This window comes from Engystomops pustulosus, chromosome 1 (genome assembly GCF_040894005.1).
Source record: "Engystomops pustulosus chromosome 1, aEngPut4.maternal, whole genome shotgun sequence".
NCBI classification, from domain to species: domain Eukaryota; kingdom Metazoa; phylum Chordata; class Amphibia; order Anura; family Leptodactylidae; genus Engystomops; species Engystomops pustulosus.
Window position 1 is genome coordinate 14,424,078 of NC_092411.1, and position 20,370 is coordinate 14,444,447.

At 43.4% G+C, this 20,370-nt stretch overlaps 1 protein-coding gene across 4 annotated transcripts in view; it reads left to right on the forward strand.

Moving 5' to 3' along the window:
- Positions 1-20,370, forward strand: part of WDR7 (WD repeat domain 7) — a 243,334-nt gene that overhangs the window by 145,394 nt on the left and 77,570 nt on the right. For all 4 annotated transcript variants that reach the window (XM_072133732.1, XM_072133739.1, XM_072133747.1 and 1 more), the window contains one exon: positions 3,336-3,522. In XM_072133732.1, the coding sequence (XP_071989833.1) occupies positions 3,336-3,522 (187 nt within the window). The remainder of the gene's footprint in view (positions 1-3,335; positions 3,523-20,370) is intronic.

The following is a 20,370-nucleotide window of genomic DNA, read 5'->3' on the forward strand; positions in this document are numbered from 1 at the left end:
AATCTGCAATTCACTCTCTACTGAATTTCATCTTTCTAGCAGCAAGACAGACGCTCCCTTAGGTTTCAGATTACATAGAAGTCTATGGAGAGGGGAGGGGGAGCAGTGAGTAGCAGCAGCTAGGTCTCCGCTTAGCAGTACAGAGAGGACTGCAAATTCACAGGACTGCAGAGAGAAGAGCTATTAGGACATGGCAATTACATCATTGTGTCATTTACACTATATACATTTACATTATACACTGATTTACTCATATACAGTTAGGGCCAGAAATATTTGGACAGTGACACAAGTTTTGTTATTTTAGCTGTTTACAAAACCATGTTCAGAAATACAATTCTATATATAATATGGGCTGAAAGTGCACACTCCCAGCTGCAATAGGAGAGTTTCCACATCCAAATCGGAGAAAGGGTTTAGGAATCATAGCTCTGTAATGCATAGCCTCCTCTTTTTCAAGGGACCAACAGTAATTGGACAATGGACTCTAAGGGCTGCAATTAACTCTGAAGGCGTCTCCCTCGTTAACCTGTAATCAATGAAGTAGTTAAAAGGTCTGGGGTTGATTCCAGGTGTGCGGTTTTGCATTTGGAAGCTGTTGCTGTGACCAGACAACATGCGGGCAAAGGAACTCTCAATTGAGGTGAAGCAGAACATCCTGAGGTTGAAAAAAAAAGAAAAAATCCATCAGAGAGATAGCAGACATGCTTGGAGTAGCAAACTCAACAGTCGGGTACATTCTGAGAAAAAAAGGAATTGACTGGTGAGCTTGGGAACTCAAAAAGGCCTGGGCGTCCACAGATGACAACAGTGGTGGATGATCGCCGCATACTTTCTTTGGTGAAGAAGAACCCGGTCACAACATCAACTGAAGTCCAGAACATTCTCAGTGAAGTCCAGAACATTCTCAGTGAAGTCCAGAACATTCTCAGTGAAGTCCAGAGCACTCTCAGTGAAGTCCAGAACCCTCTCAGTGAAGTCCAGAACACTCTCAGTGACGGAGGTGTATCTGTCTCTAAGTCAGTGGTTCTCAACCTGTGGGTCGGGACCCCAGCGGGGGTCGAACGACCAAAGCCGGGGGTCGCCTATAGCCATCAGAGCCGCAATTTCACTGTGTTTTTACTGCGAGTTGCTTGGTTTGGGGTCACCACAGCATGAGGAACTGTATTACGGGGTCACAGCATTAGAAAGGTTGAGAACCACTGCTCTAAGTCAACAGTAAAGAGAAGACTCCATGAAAGTAAATACAAAGGGTTCACATCTAGATGCAAACCATTCATCAATTCCAAAAATAGACAGGCCAGAGTTAAATTTGCCGAAAAACACCTCAAGAAGCCAGCTCAGTTCTGGAAAAGTATTCTATGGACAGATGAGACAAAGATCAACCTGTACCAGAATGATGGGAAGAAACGTGATGGCATGGGCATGCATGGATTTCAATGGCACTGGGTCACTTGTGTTTATTGATGACATAACAGCAGACAAGAGTAGCCGGATGAATTCTGAAGTGGACCGGGATACACTTTCAGCCCAGATTCAGCCAAATGCTGCAAAGTTGATCGGACGGCGCTTCATAGTACAGATGGACAATGACCCCAAGCATACAGCCAAAGCTACCCAGGAGTTCATGAGTGCAAAAAAGTGGAACATTCTGCAATGGCCAAGTCAATCACCAGATCTTAATCCAATTGAGCATGCATTTTACCGGCTCAAATCCAGACTTAAGATGGAAAGACCCACAAACAAGCAAGACCTGAAGGCTGCGGCTGTAAAGGCCTGGCAAAGCATTAAGAAGGAGGAAACCCAGCGTTTGGTGATGTCCATGGGTTCCAGACTTAAGGCAGTGATTGCCTCCAAAGGATTCGCAACAAAATATTGAAAATAAAAATATTTTGTTTGGGTTATGTTTATTTGTCCAATTACTTTTGAGCTCCTAAAATGTGGAGTGTTTGTAAAGAATTGTGTACAATTCCTACATTTTCTATCAGATATTTTTGTTCAACCCTTCAAATCAAACGTTACAATCTGCACTTGAATTCTGTTATAGGGGTTTCATTTCAAATCCCATGTGGTGGCATGCAGAGCCCAACTCGCCAAAATTGTGTCACTGTCCAAATATTTCTGGCCCTAACTGTATGTATATATATATACTCATTTACACTATATACTGGACTAATTGTTGCTGCAAAAGTTAATATGCTTTTTTTTAATGGGGTATGCTTTTTGGGGCCATGTTCACATTTGGAGATTGTAGTGAAGTTTTTTTTTTTTTTTCCTTCATGTTATTTCTATCCTGCAACATTGACAACCATACGCAGTATGAATGTGAATGAGGTCTTTTATATCTGACCCGGGAAAAATTTTTTTAGAAAATTGTTTTATTATGTTATTGTTTGTTTTAAAAAAAATACTGTGCTTTTAGCCTACAGTACTTTGTATTTTGCTTTTAATAAACCCCAAATCTCCTGTATTGGGGTAGTTTACATGATTACATGCTGTCTAACTTCCTTCCAGTGAAGGGGGTGCGTACAGAGTTACTGTTGTGGTGAATATATAAACAGTCTTCAAAGAGCTCCCTCTAGTGGTGGCTGTCAGCAAGTTATTTTTTAAATTTATATACATGCAGAGTATTTGGTTCTCTGTAATAAGTGAAAGAAAACTTTCACGTGTGAACATTGGTCAAATTCAGGGTGTTCCCCCTGCTGGCAAAATTTGCCTACATAGAAGTCTACGGAGAGGGGAAGGGATTTAGTGATTCACAGCAGCTAGGTATGCAAATTAGCTGTGAGAAGAAAACTGCCTCTCTACTGCCACCTATAATCCAGCAAAGGTCATTATCACTGTATATAAGCCCCAATATGGCGACAGATTCCTTTTTTTTCTGGAGGAGAGTTATTTTGTGTACGGTTTCCCAGCAGGCATTGCTACACTGGTTGAATCTCCACAATGAGAGCCATTACCCCTCCTCTACAGAGGTAGATGAGCCACATAAATGGGATGTGTACGTTGCTTTGTACCAGGTCCTAATAGCTGCTGGTGATTAGCGCTTGCGCTGTAGTTATTGATCCTCGGCGCTCGCGTCTTCCCTCTCACCTTTCCTCCTCTTAGTGTCCCCTTCACATCAAGCGTCCTATGCAATGATTTGTCTGTCAAACAATTTTCCTCTCCATTAAGTTTTACTCACTTTAGCTGATGCCGCGCACCGGCCCCTGCGTTTTCTGCTGAGGTCGGCGGTTTTCTGGGGTTTTTTTTAACGCGCGGCCGTTTAAGCCGATGTTAAATCTTGTAAAAACCTTCTCTCTCCTCCATGTGATAACTCCTTCTTTATATCACAGGCAAGGCCTTGACTTTCCTGCTGCTGCAGCCCCCCAGCCCGAAGCTGCCCCCTCACAGCACCATCCGCAGGACGGCTATCGATCTGATTGGACGAGGCTTCACCGTGTGGGAACCGTATATGGACGTATCCGCCGTTTTAATGGGACTCCTGGAGCTCTGCGCCGACGCCGAAAAACAACTCGCCAAGTAAGTCAATGCAATAAAATCTTTTATATCTAGATATCAGCCGGATCCATCAGCTGCTGGATTCTGAAGTAATAGTCATTTCAACCCTGACCCCCAGGAAACCGGCACCCAAATATTACCCCATCAAACTACCAGCCCCCAACCATAGAGTATAAAAGTAATGTCCTTTATAGAATTCCCTCTTTTGTGTGAAATCTCATTTGTTTACCTATAAAAAATTATCTCCTCCAAGTGGGCAGAAAGGAGTCATATTTTCCTTACTGTAGATGATAGGAAAGATAAGATTTATAACTTTAATATGACACCAGCATCGTGTTTCGAGGCGCTAAAGATCTAAAAATAGGGGCTTCTGTAGTGACTATCACTATCTAGCCTCTACATTTGACTCATTTCAGGCAAATGTGACTCATCTCATTGTCACCTGACTTTGGGGTAAATTTTTTCTATAGGGAAAGCGTTGAGATTTGACATAAAAGAGGGAATTCTAGAAAGAACATTTCATATCCATACCTGAGCCGGGGGTGTAATTGGGTAAAATCTTCTGACCATTTCCCTTTAACAAATAAGGCTTAAAGGGGTTTTCCCATGAAACAAGTTGGGCCCTATCCACAGGATAGGGCCTAAATTGATTATCGGGGAGGGGTTTCAGTGATGAGACCCCCACAGATCAGGCAAACCCCAATCATCTGGACATGCGCGTCCTGCTGCTCAGCTCATCTCAGGGAGCAAGAGGGGTCCGACTGGGGTACATCAAACCGAAGACCCCACCGATCAGCAAGGTAGGGCCTATCCTGTGGATAGGACCTAACTTGTTTTGTGGGAAAACCCCTTTAAGGACAACATATACAGGCAGTCCCCGGGTTACATACAAGATAGGGTCTGGAGGTTTGTTCTTAAGTTGAATTTGTATGTAAGTCGAAACTGTATATTTTATAATGGAAGTTCTAGACAAATTTTTTTCTTTTGCCCCAGTGACAATTGGAGTTTCAAAATTTTTGCTGTAATTGGACCAAGAATTATCAATAAAGCTTCATTACAGACATCTTACAGCTGATCATTGCAGTCTGGGACCATAGTAACATCCAGAGAGGTCACCAGAGGTCACAGTGGGCAGAGGGGTCCGTCTGTAACTATGGGTTGTCTGTAAGTCGGGTGTCCTTAAGTAGGGGACCGCCTGTATAGCTATTTTTTTTTTTATTATTGTACATAGGTTTTTTTTGTTTTTTATGCAAAATAATTTTTTTCATTTTTTTCACGGTTAAGTGATGGCTTTTTACATTTTCTTTTATAAATACTTTCGTAGTATTTTTACACTTTTTTTTTTTCCTTTTTTTTATTTTTTCACAAATTTTCGGAAAAAAAAAAGAATTTCTTAATTTTGAACCTTTTTTCTATAGCACATTTTTAACATTTTTTATATGTGCACAATTCAATTTTTGTATAATGAAATTTTTTTTTCGTTTTTTGTTCAAAGGAAAATTTGTTCAAAACAATATTTTAGAAAAAAGGATTTACAAAAAAAAAAAAAAAACATTTGCTCTACCTTTTTTTTGTAGGCAGTTTTTCAAATAATTTTTGCTCTTTAAATCTGTTAAAAAATAAATTTGTACGTAAAAATGTATAGAACGTGTAGTTTTAGGGTCATTCCTCTCTTGTTCTGCTGTAACTGGGGCTTCCATTAGGCGCACGCCGTGCTGATCTGCGTCCACTCATACCCAGCAGCCCCGCCACGCAGGGGGCACCCGGTGATCATGGATCCATTCACTACACGGCACTCATTGAGCAATTTATATACCATAAAGGAGAAGACGGGAGACTGTAATAAGTCAATTCTCTCCTCTCTTCAGGTTGTCGCTCGCAGTCATGGACCCGGCAGGTCTTTTGTTTGATTTCCAAACCAGCATCATACATTTACCATAGCATGGGCCTAGTATAGAGCGGCGTCCATTGGGGCTCACATCCCTACATTTAGCAATACAGGCAGTCCCCGGGTTACATACAAGATAGGTTCCGTAGGTTTGTTCTTAAGTTGAATTTGTATGTAAGTTGAAACTGTATATATTATATTTGTAGATCCAGACAAAAAATTTTTTTGGAGTCTCAAATTTTTTTGCTGTAATTGGACCAAGGATTATCAATAAAGCTTCATTACAGACACCTTACAGCTGATCATTACAGTCTGGGACTATAGTAACATCCAGAGAGGTCACCAGAGGTCACAGGGGGCAGAGGGGTCCGTCTGTAACTAGGGGTCATCTGTAAGTAGGGTGTCCTCAAGTAGTGGACCGCCTGTATACTTACTGTGAAAAAATTAGAGAAATAAACTCAACATATCGTGATTGGCTGAACTTTACAAAAAAATACATATTTTTTTTTTTTTAAGCAAAATCGCACGAGGTGCCCACAATTGTGCTTCAAGGCATTATCGCAATATACAAAGTGTTCACTTCTTGAAAATATGTTTTAAAGGAGGGAAGGGTTATGTATATCTGTTTTAGCAGTTTTTAGACGTGTTAGAAGAATAAATATGGACCCGGCAACAGATTTGAGTAAAACAGAAAAGAAAAAAATAAATCTAGTTTTTCAACAAACCTTATCCTGGATTTACACTGTCATCAATCTGTAGCAAACAAGAGAAAAGTAGTCCAGCTTCCAACGATAGGCAAAAATAAGTATAAAAATCCACTTTATTTAGAAAAATATCATACATGGCTACGACTAAGGGCGTTTTTTCGCTCGAAACGCGTCAGTTTTTCTCTTCTCATGGACGTCCATTGATGTTTTTAGTATGATATTTTTCTAAATAAAGTGGATTTTTATACTTATTTTTGCCTATCGTTGGAAGCTGGACTACTTTTCTCTTGTTTGCTGTTCCCTTCTGGCTCCCCAGCCCAGGTGTCCGTGCAGCCACGATCAGCCCTACATACCTGAATTTACTGGTGAGCTGAAAAAAACTTTTTTTCTTTTTCTATCAATCTGTAGCCTGATTCTTGTTACATTTAAATTAAAAAAAAAAAAAGGGTAGAAATGGGAGACTGTAGGATCAGACTACACGGGAGTTTGTAGTCTGTTACCATGGAAAATATAGGTTTTCTTAGGAGCTTCAGACATTTTTTAATTAAAGGGAAACCTGTCACAACATTTATACTGCTAAACTATTAGTCCCTTAAGATGGGGTATGAAATGTCCTTTCTAGAATTAGCTTTTTTTATGTGAAATCTCCTCCAAAGTCGTATGCACATGAGCAGAGACATACTTTTACATTAGACGAGTCAAGTTTAGAGGCGGCAAAGAAAGCGTCACTTCTGAAACCCCTACGTTCAGTCCTGTAGCACCTAAAAAAAAATTCTTCTGGTGTCATATCAAAGATAATAAATCTCATCTTTCTGATTGCACCAGGCTTTTGGTTCTAGATGCTACAGAAGCAAAGATAGAAAAAAGGTGGGGATTGGATTTTTATCTGCAGCTCACATTGTCTATAAGAGTCTGTATCTCTAGTTCTGTAACTCCCATAACTACAAACCTGTTGAAATCTGAAAGATGGGATTCATATCTTTAATATGACACCAGAACCGTATTTGGAGATATTGGTGGCTCCACGTCTGCAGCTGGGCTAATAGTGGTCCTAGAGCCACACCGGCCTCTTCACTATTTAGTAATGATACCGTCCATCCGGAGAACTACCTGAACCCTAGATAAAATAGAAAATACCGCAATATACAGTCACATTGTAGCAAGCTACAGAATATACTCTCCAAAATCCCTCGGATGACAGGAATATCCGTGAAGATTCACGCTCCGAGCACAACACCCCGGGAACAACAGGGAATAAAAGCCATTTTCTGTATTTTTGCGTCTTGTGCCAGAGGGTAGGCGCGGTGACCAGAGAGAGCGGGCGCCGGGCCCAGCATGGAGCCGCTATTATATGAAGCCGCCAATTCTTATCTTATCTGCAGCTTTCAGCAGTCGTTTTATCTGCCGCGCACACTTATTCTTCACAGCCAGCGAGGAGGGAAGATGTCACCCATGCAGCGCCAGCATCTCATAGCAGGGATTAGGGATTCCCTTCATAGCACCTGAGATCATGATAAGGGGGGGGGGGGGGCAATCCCCCATCGTGTCTCCTCCTGAGGGGCACGGAAGTAGAGTATAGCTCCTCTGTTATATACTGTTGGTAGGTTGGGTTAAATTATGAGGTCCTGCAGCAGCTGAGGTGTGTATTATGAGGTTCTGCAGCAGCTGCGGTGTGTATATATGATGTTCTGGAGTTACTTAGGTGTGTATAATGAGGTTCTGCAGCAGCTGAGGTGTGTGTTATGATGTTCTGCAATAGCTGTGGCTTGTATAATAAGGCTCTGCAGCAGATGAGGTGTGTATTATGAGGTTCTGCAGCAGCTGAGGTGTGTATTATGAGGTTCTGCAGCAGCTGAGATATGTATTACGAGATTCTGCAGCAGCTAAGGGTGTGTATGAAGAGGTACTGTAGAAGGCGAAGTGTGTATTATGATTCTCTAGAGGAGCTGAGGTGTGTATTTATGAGATTCTGCAGCAGCTGGGGTGTGTATGTATGAGGTTCTGCAGCAGCTGAGGTGTGTAATATGAAGTTATTGTAGTGTAGTGTTATCTGTGACATAATCTAGTGTACTGAATATGGAATGGAATAGATTAATACAGGGCAGTAGTATATATATAGTAGTATATATGGTGTAATAAAGCATGTAATAACATGGATTAATAAAGATATGATGATATAATTTAATATAAATCATGCAATTATGTAGTGGAGTAATAAAGCATACTATAGTATAGCATAAGACAGTGTAGTGTGATGTATGTGGTAATATAGTATAGTATACTGTAGTATGGAGAGTGTATTGTAGTATAATGTAGTGTATTATAGTGTAGTATGGTGTATGGAGGAGTATAGTGTTATGTGATATGGAGAGTATAATGTATTAGTTTAGTGTGATGTATGTAATAGTATAGTGTATTATAGTGTAGTGTGATGTATGTGATGTAGTATGCATAGTATGGTGTATTATAGTGCAGTGTGATGTATGGAGTAGTATAGTATAGTGTATTGTAGTATGGAGTGTATAGTGTATTATAATGGAGTGTAATCTATGGAGTAGTATAGTATAGTGTATTGTAGTATGGAGTGTATAGTGTATTATAGTGCAGTGTAATGTATGGAGTATTATAGTGTATTGTAGTATGGAGTGTATAGTGTATTATAATGCAGTGTAATGTGTAGAGGAGTATAGTATAGTGTATTGTAGTATGGAGTGTATAGTTTATTATAGTGTAGTGTGATGTATAGAGTGTATAGTGCATTATAATGGAGTGTAATGTATGGAGTAGTATAGTGTATTGTAGTATGGATAGTATGGTGTATTATAGTGTAGTGTGATGTATGGAGTAGTATAGTATAGTGTATTGTAGTATGAAGTGTATAGTGTATTATAATGGAGTGTAATGTATGGAGTAGTATAGTATAGTGTATTGTAGTATGAAGTGTATAGTGTATTATAATGGAGTGTAATGTATGGAGTAGTATAGTGTATTATAGTGTAGTGTGATGTATGGAGTGTAATGTGTAGAGGAGTATAGTATAGTGTATTGTAGTATGGAGTGTATAGTGTATTATAGTGCAGTGTAATGTATGGAGTAGTATAGTGTATTATAGTGCAGTGTAATGTATGGAGTAGTATAGTGTATCATAGTGTAGTGTGATGTATGGAGTGTATAGTGTATTATAATGCAGTGTAATGTGTAGAGGAGTATAGTATAGTGTATTGTAGTATGGAGATTATAGTGTATTATAATGCAGTGTAATGTATGGAGTAGTATAGTGTATTATAGTGCAGTGTAATGTATGGAGTAGTATAGTGTATCATAGTGTAGTGTGATGTATGGAGTAGTATAGTGTAGTGTGATGTATGGAGTGTATAGTGTATTATAATGCAGTGTAATGTGTAGAGGAGTATAGTATAGTGTATTGTAGTATGGAGTGTATAGTTTATTATAGTGTAGTGTGATGTATAGAGTGTATAGTGCATTATAATGGAGTGTAATGTATGGAGTAGTATAGTGTATTGTAGTATGGATAGTATGGTGTATTATAGTGTAGTGTGATGTATGGAGTAGTATAGTATAGTGTATTGTAGTATGAAGTGTATAGTGTATTATAATGGAGTGTAATGTATGGAGTAGTATAGTATAGTGTATTGTAGTATGAAGTGTATAGTGTATTATAATGGAGTGTAATGTATGGAGTAGTATAGTGTATTATAGTGTAGTGTGATGTATGGAGTGTAATGTGTAGAGGAGTATAGTATAGTGTATTGTAGTATGGAGTGTATAGTGTATTATAGTGCAGTGTAATGTATGGAGTAGTATAGTGTATTATAGTGCAGTGTAATGTATGGAGTAGTATAGTGTATCATAGTGTAGTGTGATGTATGGAGTGTATAGTGTATTATAATGCAGTGTAATGTGTAGAGGAGTATAGTATAGTGTATTGTAGTATGGAGATTATAGTGTATTATAATGCAGTGTAATGTATGGAGTAGTATAGTGTATTATAGTGCAGTGTAATGTATGGAGTAGTATAGTGTATCATAGTGTAGTGTGATGTATGGAGTAGTATAGTGTAGTGTGATGTATGGAGTGTATAGTGTATTATAATGCAGTGTAATGTGTAGAGGAGTATAGTATAGTGTATTGTAGTATGGAGTGTATAGTGTATTATGATGCAGTGTAATGTGTAGAGGAGTATAGTATAGTGTATTGTAGTATGGAGATTATAGTGTATTATAGTGCAGTGTAATGTATGGAGTAGTATAGTGTATTATAGTGTAGTGTGATGTATGGAGTAGTATAGTGTAGTGTGATGTATGGAGTGTATAGTGTATTATAATGCAGTGTAATGTGTAGAGGAGTATAGTATAGTGTATTGTAGTATGGAGATTATAGTGTATTATGATGCAGTGTAATGTGTAGAGGAGTATAGTATAGTGTATTGTAGTATGGAGATTATAGTGTATTATAGTGCAGTGTGATGTATGGAGTAGTATGGAGATTATAGTGTATTATAGTGCAGTGTAATGTATGGAGTAGTATAGTGTATTATTCTATAGCCCGCAGTGTACTGTAGTGTTATTATAGGTTTTTCTCCTATGTCGGAGCCCCTATACCCCGCCGGCTCCTCTCTGGTGTAATTGATGCTCTTTTCTGGAGAGATTACTCCAGGAATGACACAATTGCGGGTTGTACATATGTATGTGCGGATCGATGGGATCCAGGAGATGGCCCGGAGAGGCTCCGCGTGTGCACAATGCCCTACAGCTGTACTTAGCGCTAGACTTGTAGGTTTTCTCAAGAGGTAAATTATCCGGCTTGGATCTCGCCGCTGAACCCTGCAGCATCGACTGACTGTAGTAGGTGCTGCATCCTCCACACATCTACTGCTGCTATTGTCTGGCCTAGACCCGGACCATGACCCTGGGTCATATAGCGCGGGGGCTTCCTATAGTGATGATCCTTAATGATCCCTTCATCTATGTCAGTAATGTCTCCTAAAATTCTGTCCACTTAGGTTTCTCATAAAACTTACCTTCACTCCTTGTACTGCTTCCACAAGCCTCAACTTTGTTTACATTTTTGCCTTAGAAATGATGTATGGGAGGGCTTGTTTTTTACAGTAAGAGTTGTATTTTCCAATAGCTTCATTTTTTGGGTAAACATAATGGGGCACATTTACTAAGGGCCGTGCTCCACTTTTGTGTTGGACTTGAAAACTGCTTGCACAGATATGTAAGAAATGTCTCCCCCACATTTGTGTCGCATGCGATCCTTTTGTGACGCAGCTGCACTAGTCTTCAGGCAGCACAAATTTCTGCACTGGAGGGGGGTCCCGGTGCTCAGTCGGACCGTGCGCCAGATTTATCATGCAGATTCCGACAGACCTTTGTTGCACACCACTTGTTACAGGTGCACTCTGTTATGGCATTACAGAGGGCGCCAGATTCATGGAGAACTGGCGCCCCCTGCACACTACCCAGGTAACTGCACATAGTACAGACTGCACTGCTCTTAGTAAATGTGCCCTTCTTTGCTGGAGAAATGAAATATAAAGTCTATTCCACCACTTGGTTATTTCATCAAAATGTTTATCCTACAATACAAAAGAATGTGTTAGTTATTCTGTAGGTTTTATGCGATATTAAATATTAAATGTGTTTTCTTATGTTCTATTACTGTAGCAGAAATGTAAATGAGACACTTTTTAAAGAAAAAAACTAATTTGTTTTCTAAATAGAGCATTTTAGGGCTTGTTTTTTGCAGGATAAGATGATGTTTCAATTGGTCCTAGTAGCTAGGCTTTGATAAAAGCCGGTCTCCTGCTGCTGTTCTTGTGGGTAAACGGTACAGGCACGATCCTGAGGATTTCCTCCTCTGGGAGTCTGCAGCATACAGGTCTACAGAATACAGGTCATTGCAGGAGGTCCTAGGTGCTGTTGCCAGCAGGTCACATGTCCTGAGAAAGTTTACCAGGGTAAGTGCAGTATTGGTGACCCTATTAGGGTATTTTACATACCATGGTAAACTTTATTAGTAGCCAAGGGCTACAAAAAGGGCTACACCTTCATCTACACAAGACCCTTATAAAGACCCAAAGCTTTAAAGCTTAATCCGAGAATACTGAATATGTGACCCGAAAATACCAGCTACGTTAGGGGGCAAGATTCAAAAATACCAGCCTCAATGGGAAGGGGGGGGGATCAAAAATACCAGCCTCAATGGGAAGGGGGGGGGGATCAAAAATACCAGCCTCAATGGGAAGGGGGGGGGATCAAAAATACCAGCCTCAATGGGAAGGGGGGGGGGATCAAAAATACCAGCCAAAATAGGGGGCAGCATTAAAAAATATCAGACGCAATATAGAAGGAGACTAAAAGGACTACAGGACTCCAGGACTACCAGGCTCAATAGGGGACATGACTCAATATACGTGGTGGGACCCAAAAATACCAGCCCCAATTAGGGGCATTATTAAAAAAAAATATCAGATGCAATATGGCAGGATTTAATTAAAAAAAAAAAACATCCACAATTGGGGAAAGGGGAGGGTACTCAAAAAGTACTGGCCACAATACCAGCTTCAATAGGGGGCACAGGGGCAGATAAGACCACCATGTGCCCTGGGCTGTATGAATATTATGGCCCCTACAAGTCTGGAATCACTTCCTACATCTGGTGCTAGAATCAGCTTCTTGGAGAATGGAGGATGAGTCCCTTCTGCCCGATTTCAATATACAGATCTCAGGGCCGTTGGACCTTCAAGGGTCCTGAAATGGCTCTTGTGTACATGTGCATTGAGAGCAGGAACAGATGTACGAGGATTTCATGGATAAAAGTCCTTCTCGGTATAAAAGTTGGTGGGGAGCATTATTGGAAAAATTTCAGACACAGCAGATGATGTTTCTTATAACCACCAGTCTTGGCTGGATTAAAAAATATCAGACACAATATGGGTCAGGAGTCAAAAATACCGGTCACAATAGGATCGGTACTGAATAGATGGTGGGTTGCATATTAGTTGCAATACCGATTTCCACAAGGGGTCCCTGGATCCAGAAGTGGCACACATGTCAAACACCAGCCTCTCTTTTGGCCAGAAAAATAATATTAAAAAAACTCCCGACTTGTCCGGTAGAGTCCTGGCCTCGCGGCGGCCGTATCGGGGGAGGACAGTGAGAGTTCTGGAGGGTGGTCAGAAGCCGCGATCAAGTGATTGCCGAGTGTGGAGAATTGCCGGGGGTAGTCACGGGTGGGGTGGGATGAAGCAGAACCGTTACCACATTTCCCAGCTACATTGCCGGATCGCATTCTGTGGGCCTCTTAATCCCAAAACCTAAGCCCTACTGCTTTATCCCTGTTCTCTTCTTTACACTGCAGTTCTCCAATGAGAAGGTGGGGGTAACCACTAATCGCTGTATGTGATCCCCGGCTGTATGCAATTTGGACGTTTCCTTTAAATGAGTTCATTTTAACCCCTTACTTTACAATGTTACTCAGTGTTATTGCTGTTTTAGCTCCTATCACTCCCTAGGCTGCTCAGAGTAAGATTTCAGGGACGGGCCTCTCTTGGCAGACACATTGGGGCAGATTTACTTACCCGGTCTCGTTGCGATCCCGCGATTCACTAAGATCGTGCCCCCGAGTTCCTGCATCTGTCGCTGCTGCGCCGTGGTCCGCCAGAGTTTACCTGCTTCTTCCTGGTGCATGTAAGTGCGTGATCTTGCGGCACAAATCCTTTTTTTAAATTCCGCGGTTTGTCCGTATCTGATCTGATGCGCCAGAATCCCATCACGTGCGCCAATATCCGGGGACAATTTGGAACAAAATGGAAATCGTCGGGAAACCCAACGAAAATGCGTCAGACGGGCCCTTAGTAAATGAGCCCCATTATGATCCATCTAGATCTATAGGTGACACTGTGGTTGTCAGGGTACAGCTGTATATACACTTTCATCTGGCTTCTGTACGAACACCCTGGAACATACAGAGACAGATGAGACAGATCAGAAATGCATGATATACCTATTAGACAGAGGCTGAACTATGCTACATCTCACTGACATGTGTCTGCCTCCCCCTTCCCCCGGATCACTTATCTCCTTGTAGCTTGTTACAATATGAGCTCTGCTACATCTCACAGCTATGTGCCTGCCTCCCCCTTCCCCCGATCGCTTATCTCCTTGTAGCTTGTAGTTTGCAGCCTCTCTCTCTGCTCACCGTCTCCTGGCAGGAAGCGATCAGTGAGAGTCTCTGAGCTCAGTGCAGGGGGCGTGGCTATAGGCTCAGAGCAGAGAGACAAAAACTCTGCAGCAGCATCTTACACAAATTCAAGATGGCCGCCACCCGACCCTTAGTAAGAAGTTACAGGGTCGTATCTAGGGGCACCTGAAATTGTGTACAGCAGGACTGATAGAGACAGGTTGGGATTATATCTGTGAAATGCTGTATTTTTGTTAATAACAATGAATTAGAGAATGTGTGATTTTGTTATCCTGAGAACATATAAGAAACTTGTCTTCGTGGGAGGAATACCCCTTTAAGTCTCGGTAGTAGCCCGGCCTCTCTTCAGCTTTGTAAATGTCATTACCAAGTGAAAAAAAACAAGCATTTTCCATTTCCTTTTCTTATGCAGTAAAAATTCCTTAACTTGCATTGACCTTCTGGGTAATAGGATTAGGCGGGGGGCTCGTGGAGGTCGTGTGGTGGGAGCCTTCGCCTCCGCGCTCGCTCCTATACATTAGGGCGCGGAAACTTCCCACTATTTATAGCTCACATTGTCAGCTTCGTCTCTACAATCATGTTTCTGTCCGGCTCAAGTCACGCTCCACGTTTTTGAGCGCATTATATTATTATAAGGTTTGTAGGACATGGCCGGATTTAACCCCCGAGTGACTTCTGTGTTGCGGGCCTTCTTAAAGTGAATCTTTAGCTTCGAAATAACATGTCCCTTAATTCCAGCCAACTCTTTCTCTAGTCTTGCCAACAAATTCCGTATGAAAATTAGGTCCTTCAAGTCAAGGGGGTGGAGCAGTAACAGAAGTAGTCAACCTCTCACTGCTCCTCGGTTGTGATCAATCACGACCAAACGGTCGGCTTCAACGTTAGCTCTCCACCTCTTTGAAGACCTTAAACATTATGAGCGTTCCATTGGATATCCCATGATGAGGTGTGTGTGTGTGTGTGGGGTTCCTTTTCATATTGGCCGTAGAGTGTAAGCTCTTATGGCAAGAATTGTCTCTTCCGTAGAGTGTAAGCTCTTATGTACAGTGTCCTCTCTCCTGTAGAGTATAAGCTCTTATGGGCAGGGACCTCTCTCCTGTAGAGTGTAAGCTCTTATGTACAGTGTCCTCTCTCCTGTTGAGTGTAAGCTCTTATGGGCAGGGGCCTCTCTCCTGTAGAGTGTAAGCTCTTATGGTCAGGGTCCTCTCTCCTGTAGAGTGTAAGCTCTTATGGGCAGGGTCCTCTCTCCTGTAGAGTGTAAGCTCTTATGGACAGGGTCCTCTCTCCTGTAGAGTGCAAGCTCTTATGGACAGGGTCCTCTCTCCTGTAGAGTGTAAGCTCTTATCGGCAGGGTCCTCTCTCCTAAAGAGTGTAAGCTCTTATGGGCAGGGTCCTCTCTCCTGTAGAGTGTAAGCTCTTATGGGCAGGGATCTCTCTCCTGTAGAGTGTAAGCTCTTGTGGGCAGGGTCCTCTCTCCTGTAGAGTGTAAGCTCTTATGGGTAGGGTCCTCTCTGTCCTGTAGAGTGTAAGCTCTTACGGGCAGGGTCCTCTCTCCTGTAGAGTGTAAGCTCTTATGGGCAGGGTCCTCTCTCCTGTAGAGTGTAAGCTCTTATGGGCAGGGATCTCTCTCCTGTACAGTGTAAGCTCTTATGGGCAAGGACCCCTCTCCTGTAGAGTGTAAGCTCTTATGGGCAGGGTCCTCTCTCCTGTAGAGTGTAAGCTCTTACGGGCAGGGTCCTCTCTCCTGTAGAGTGTAAGCTCTTATGGGCAGGGTCCTCTCTCCTGTAGAGTGTAAGCTCTTATGGGCAGGGATCTCTCTCCTGTACAGTGTAAGCTCTTATGGGCAAGGACCCCTCTCCTGTAGAGTGTAAGCTCTTATGGGCAGGGTCCTCTCTCCTGTAGAGTATAAGCTCTTATGGGCAGGGACCTCTCCCCTGTAGAGTGTAAGCTCTTATGGGCAGGGTCCTCTCTCCTGTACAGTGTAAGCTCTTATGGGCAGGGTCCTCTCTCCTGTAGAGTGTAAGCTCTTATGGACAGGGTCCTATCTCCTGTAGAGTGTAAGCTCTTATGGGCAGGGTCCTCTCTCCTGTACAGTGTAAGCTCTTATGGGCAGGGACCTCTCTCCTGTAGGGTGTAGGCTCTTATGGGCAGGGTCCTCTCTCCTGTTGAGTGTAAGCTCTTATGTGCAGGGTCCTCTCCCCTGTAGAGTGTAAGCTCTTATGTGCAGGGTCCTCTCCCCTGTAGAGTGTAAGCTCTTATGGGCAGGGTCCTCTCTCCTGTAGAGTGTAAGCTCTTATGGGCAGGGTCCTCTCTCCTGTAGAGTGTAAGCTCTTATGGGCAGGGTCCTCTCTCCTGTAGAGTGTAAGCTCTTATGGGCAGGGATCTCTCTCCTGTAGAGTGTAAGCTCTTATGGGCAGGGTCATCTCTCCTGTACAGTGTAAGCTCTTATGGGCAAGGACCCCTCTCCTGTAGAGTGTAAGCTCTTATGGGCAGGGTCCTCTCTCCTGTAGAGTGTAAGCTCTTATGGGCAGGGTTCTCTGTCCTGTAGAGTGTAAGCTCTTATGGGCAGGGTCCTCTCTCCTGTAGAGTGTAAACTGTTAAGGGCAGGGTCCTCTCTCCTGTAGAGTGTAAGCTCTTATGGGCAGGGTCCTCTCTCCTGTAGAGTGTAAGCTCTTATGGACAGGGTCCTCTCTCCTGTAGAGTGTAAGCTCTTATGCGCAGGGTCCTCTCTCCAGTAGAGTGTAAACTCTTATGGGCAGGGTCCTCTCTCCTGTAGAGTGTAAGCTCTTATGGGCAGGGACCTCTCCCCTGTAGAGTGTAAGCTCTTATGGGCAGGGGCCTCTCTCCTGTAGAGTGTAAGCTCTTATGGGCAGGGACCTCTCCCCTGTAGAGTGTAAGCTCTTATGGGCAGGGGCCTCTCTCCTGTAGAGTGTAAGCTCTTATGGGCAGGGACCTCTCCCCTGTAGAGTGTAAGCTCTTATGGGCAGGATCCTCTCTCCTGTAGAGTGTAAGCTCTTATGGGCAGGGTTCTCTGTCCTGTAGAGTGTAAGCTCTTATGGGCAGGGTTCTCTGTCCTGTAGAGTGTAAGCTCTTATGGGCAGGATCCTCTCTCCTGTAGAGTGTAAGCTCTTATGGGCAGGGTTCTCTGTCCTGTAGAGTGTAAGCTCTTATGGGCAGGGTCCTCTCTCCTGTAGAGTGTAAACTGTTAAGGGCAGGGTCCTCTCTCCTGTAGAGTGTAAGCTCTTATGGGCAGGGTCCTCTCTCCTGTAGAGTGTAAGCTCTTATGGACAGGGTCCTCTCTCCTGTAGAGTGTAAGCTCTTATGGGCAGGATCCTCTCTCCTGTAGAGTGTAAGCTCTTATGGGCAGGATCCTCTCTCCTGTAGAGTGTAAGCTCTTATGGGCAGGGTTCTCTGTCCTGTAGAGTGTAAGCTCTTATGGGCAGGGTCCTCTCTCCTGTAGAGTGTAAACTGTTAAGGGCAGGGTCCTCTCTCCTGTAGAGTGTAAGCTCTTATGGGCAGGGTCCTCTCTCCTGTAGAGTGTAAGCTCTTATGGGCAGGGTCCTCTCTCCTGTAGAGTGTAAGCTCTTATGGACAGGGTCCTCTCTCCTGTAGAGTGTAAGCTCTTATGGGCAGGGTCCTCTCTCCAGTAGAGTGTAAACTCTTATGGGCAGGGTCCTCTCTCCTGTAGAGTGTAAGCTCTTATGGGCAGGGACCTCTCCCCTGTAGAGTGTAAGCTCTTATGGGCAGGGGCCTCTCTCCTGTAGAGTGTAAGCTCTTATGGGCAGGGACCTCTCCCCTGTAGAGTGTAAGCTCTTATGGGCAGGATCCTCTCCCCTGTACAGTGTAAGCTCTTATGGGCAGGGACCTCTCCCCTGTACAGTGTAAGCTCTTATGGGCAGGGGCCTCTCTCCTGTAGAGTGTAAGCTCTTATGGGCAGGGACCTCTCCCCTGTAGAGTGTAAGCTCTTATGGGCAGGGGCCTCTCTCCTGTAGAGTGTAAGCTCTTATGGGCAGGGGCCTCTCTCCTGTAGAGTGTAAGCTCTTATGGGCAGGATCCTCTCTCCTGTAGAGTGTAAGCTCTTATGGGCCGGGTCCTCTCTCCTGTAGAGTGTAAGCTCTTATGGGCAGGGTCCTCTCTCCTGTAGAGTGTAAGCTCTTATGGGCAGGGATCTCTCTCCTGTAGAGTGTAAGCTCTTATGGGCAGGGTCCTCTCTCCTGTAGAGTGTAAGCTCTTATGGTCAGGGTCCCCTCTCCTGTAGAGTGTAAGCTCTTATGGTCAGGGTCCTCTCTCCTGTAGAGTGTAAGCTCTTATGGTCAGGGTCCCCTCTCCTGTAGAGTGTAAGCTCTTATGGGCAGGGTCCTCTCTCCTGTAGAGTGTAAGCTCTTATGTGCAGGGTCCTCTCTCCTGTAGAGTGTAAGCTCTTATGTGCAAGCTCTTCTCCCCTGTAGAGTGTAAGCTCTTATGGGCAGGGTCCTCTCTCCTGTAGAGTGTAAGCTTTTACGGGCAGAGACCTCTCTCCTGTAGAGTGTAAGCTCTTATGGGCAGGGTCCTCTCTCCTGTAGAGTGTAAGCTCTTACGGACAGAGACCTCTCTCCTGTAGAGTGTAAGCTCTTACGGGCAGAGACCTCTCTCCTGTAGAGTGTAAGCTCTTATGGGCAGGGTCCTCTCTCCTGTAGAGTGTAAGCTCTTACGGGCAGGGTCCTCTCTCTCCTGTAGAGTGTAAGCTCCTATGGGCAGGGTTCTCTCTCCTATAGAGTGTAGGCTCATATGGGTAGCGGAGGCTCTTCCAAATTTTAAAGTGCAATTAAACATATTGGACCATTCCAATACAGGCCACAAACAGTTAATGCTGCGTTATCCGGTGGATTTTTCCATGTGTAATCGGCTCGGATCTGTCTTTCATATGATAACTCCACAGCGAGACTCTGTCTCTTCGGCCTCTTGTGTTGCTGATGATACCACATCACCGGCAGATAAGGGAAGTCAAAGTTCTCCAGGAGATCCATGGAGGAGCGGAGGTCACAGTGACAGAGGTTTCGGTTTTTGGTTTTATCTGCAGAGGCTTTGTATTTCCATCAGTGAAGTCTGCAGCGACCTTTGAGCTTTTCCCACTTCATCTTTATGGATCCTGAAGTGGCTGACGATGAGTCTATGGATACACTTCAATCTATAAACCGGAGGGGACACTTCCTATGATCCGGAAGCTGCGGTAGGGGATTAGTGAGATTTCGGGGAATTTAATGTTTGTAACTTTAGTCCACGGTCACATAAAATCTAAGTTTTGGTAGAAATAAAATTTCTGCAATTTTTAATTATTTTCAGCCTTTCATTTAGAGGCAATAATTTACTCTTCAACCTGTTCCGCCAAAGCACATTTTATTAATTATAGGATCCAACCTTCTAAAAATATTGAAGGCCCCAAACCACGCCCTCTAAATATATTCCAGGCCCCTAAACCACACCCCCATTAATATATTCCAGGCCCCTAAACCACACCCCCATTAATATATTCCAGGCCCCTAAACAACACCCCCATTAATATATTCCAGGCCCCTAAACAACACCCCCATTAATATATTCCAGGCCCCTAAACAACACCCTCTAAATATATTCCAGGCCCCTAAACCACACCCTTTAAATATATTCCAGCCCCCCCCCACACCACATGTACTCGAATATAAACCGACCCAAGTATAAGCCGAGGCCCCTAATTTTACCACAAAAACCTGGGAAAACCCATTGACTCGAGTATAAGCCGAGGGTGAGAAATGCATTGGTCACAGCCTCCCCAGTATATAGCCTGTCGGACCCTGCTCCATAATATATAGCCAGCCCATATCCCCCAGTATATAGCCTGCCAGCCCATATCCCCCAGTATATAGCCAGCCCTCTGCCCCAGTATACAGCCAGCTCCCTGCCCCAGTATATAGCCAGCAGCAGGGGAAGCCAGAAAGGTGAGTTTTGATATATATTTTTTTACTCGAGTATAAGCCGAGTTTGGGTTTTCAGCACATTTTTTTGTGCTGAAAAACTAGGCTTATACTC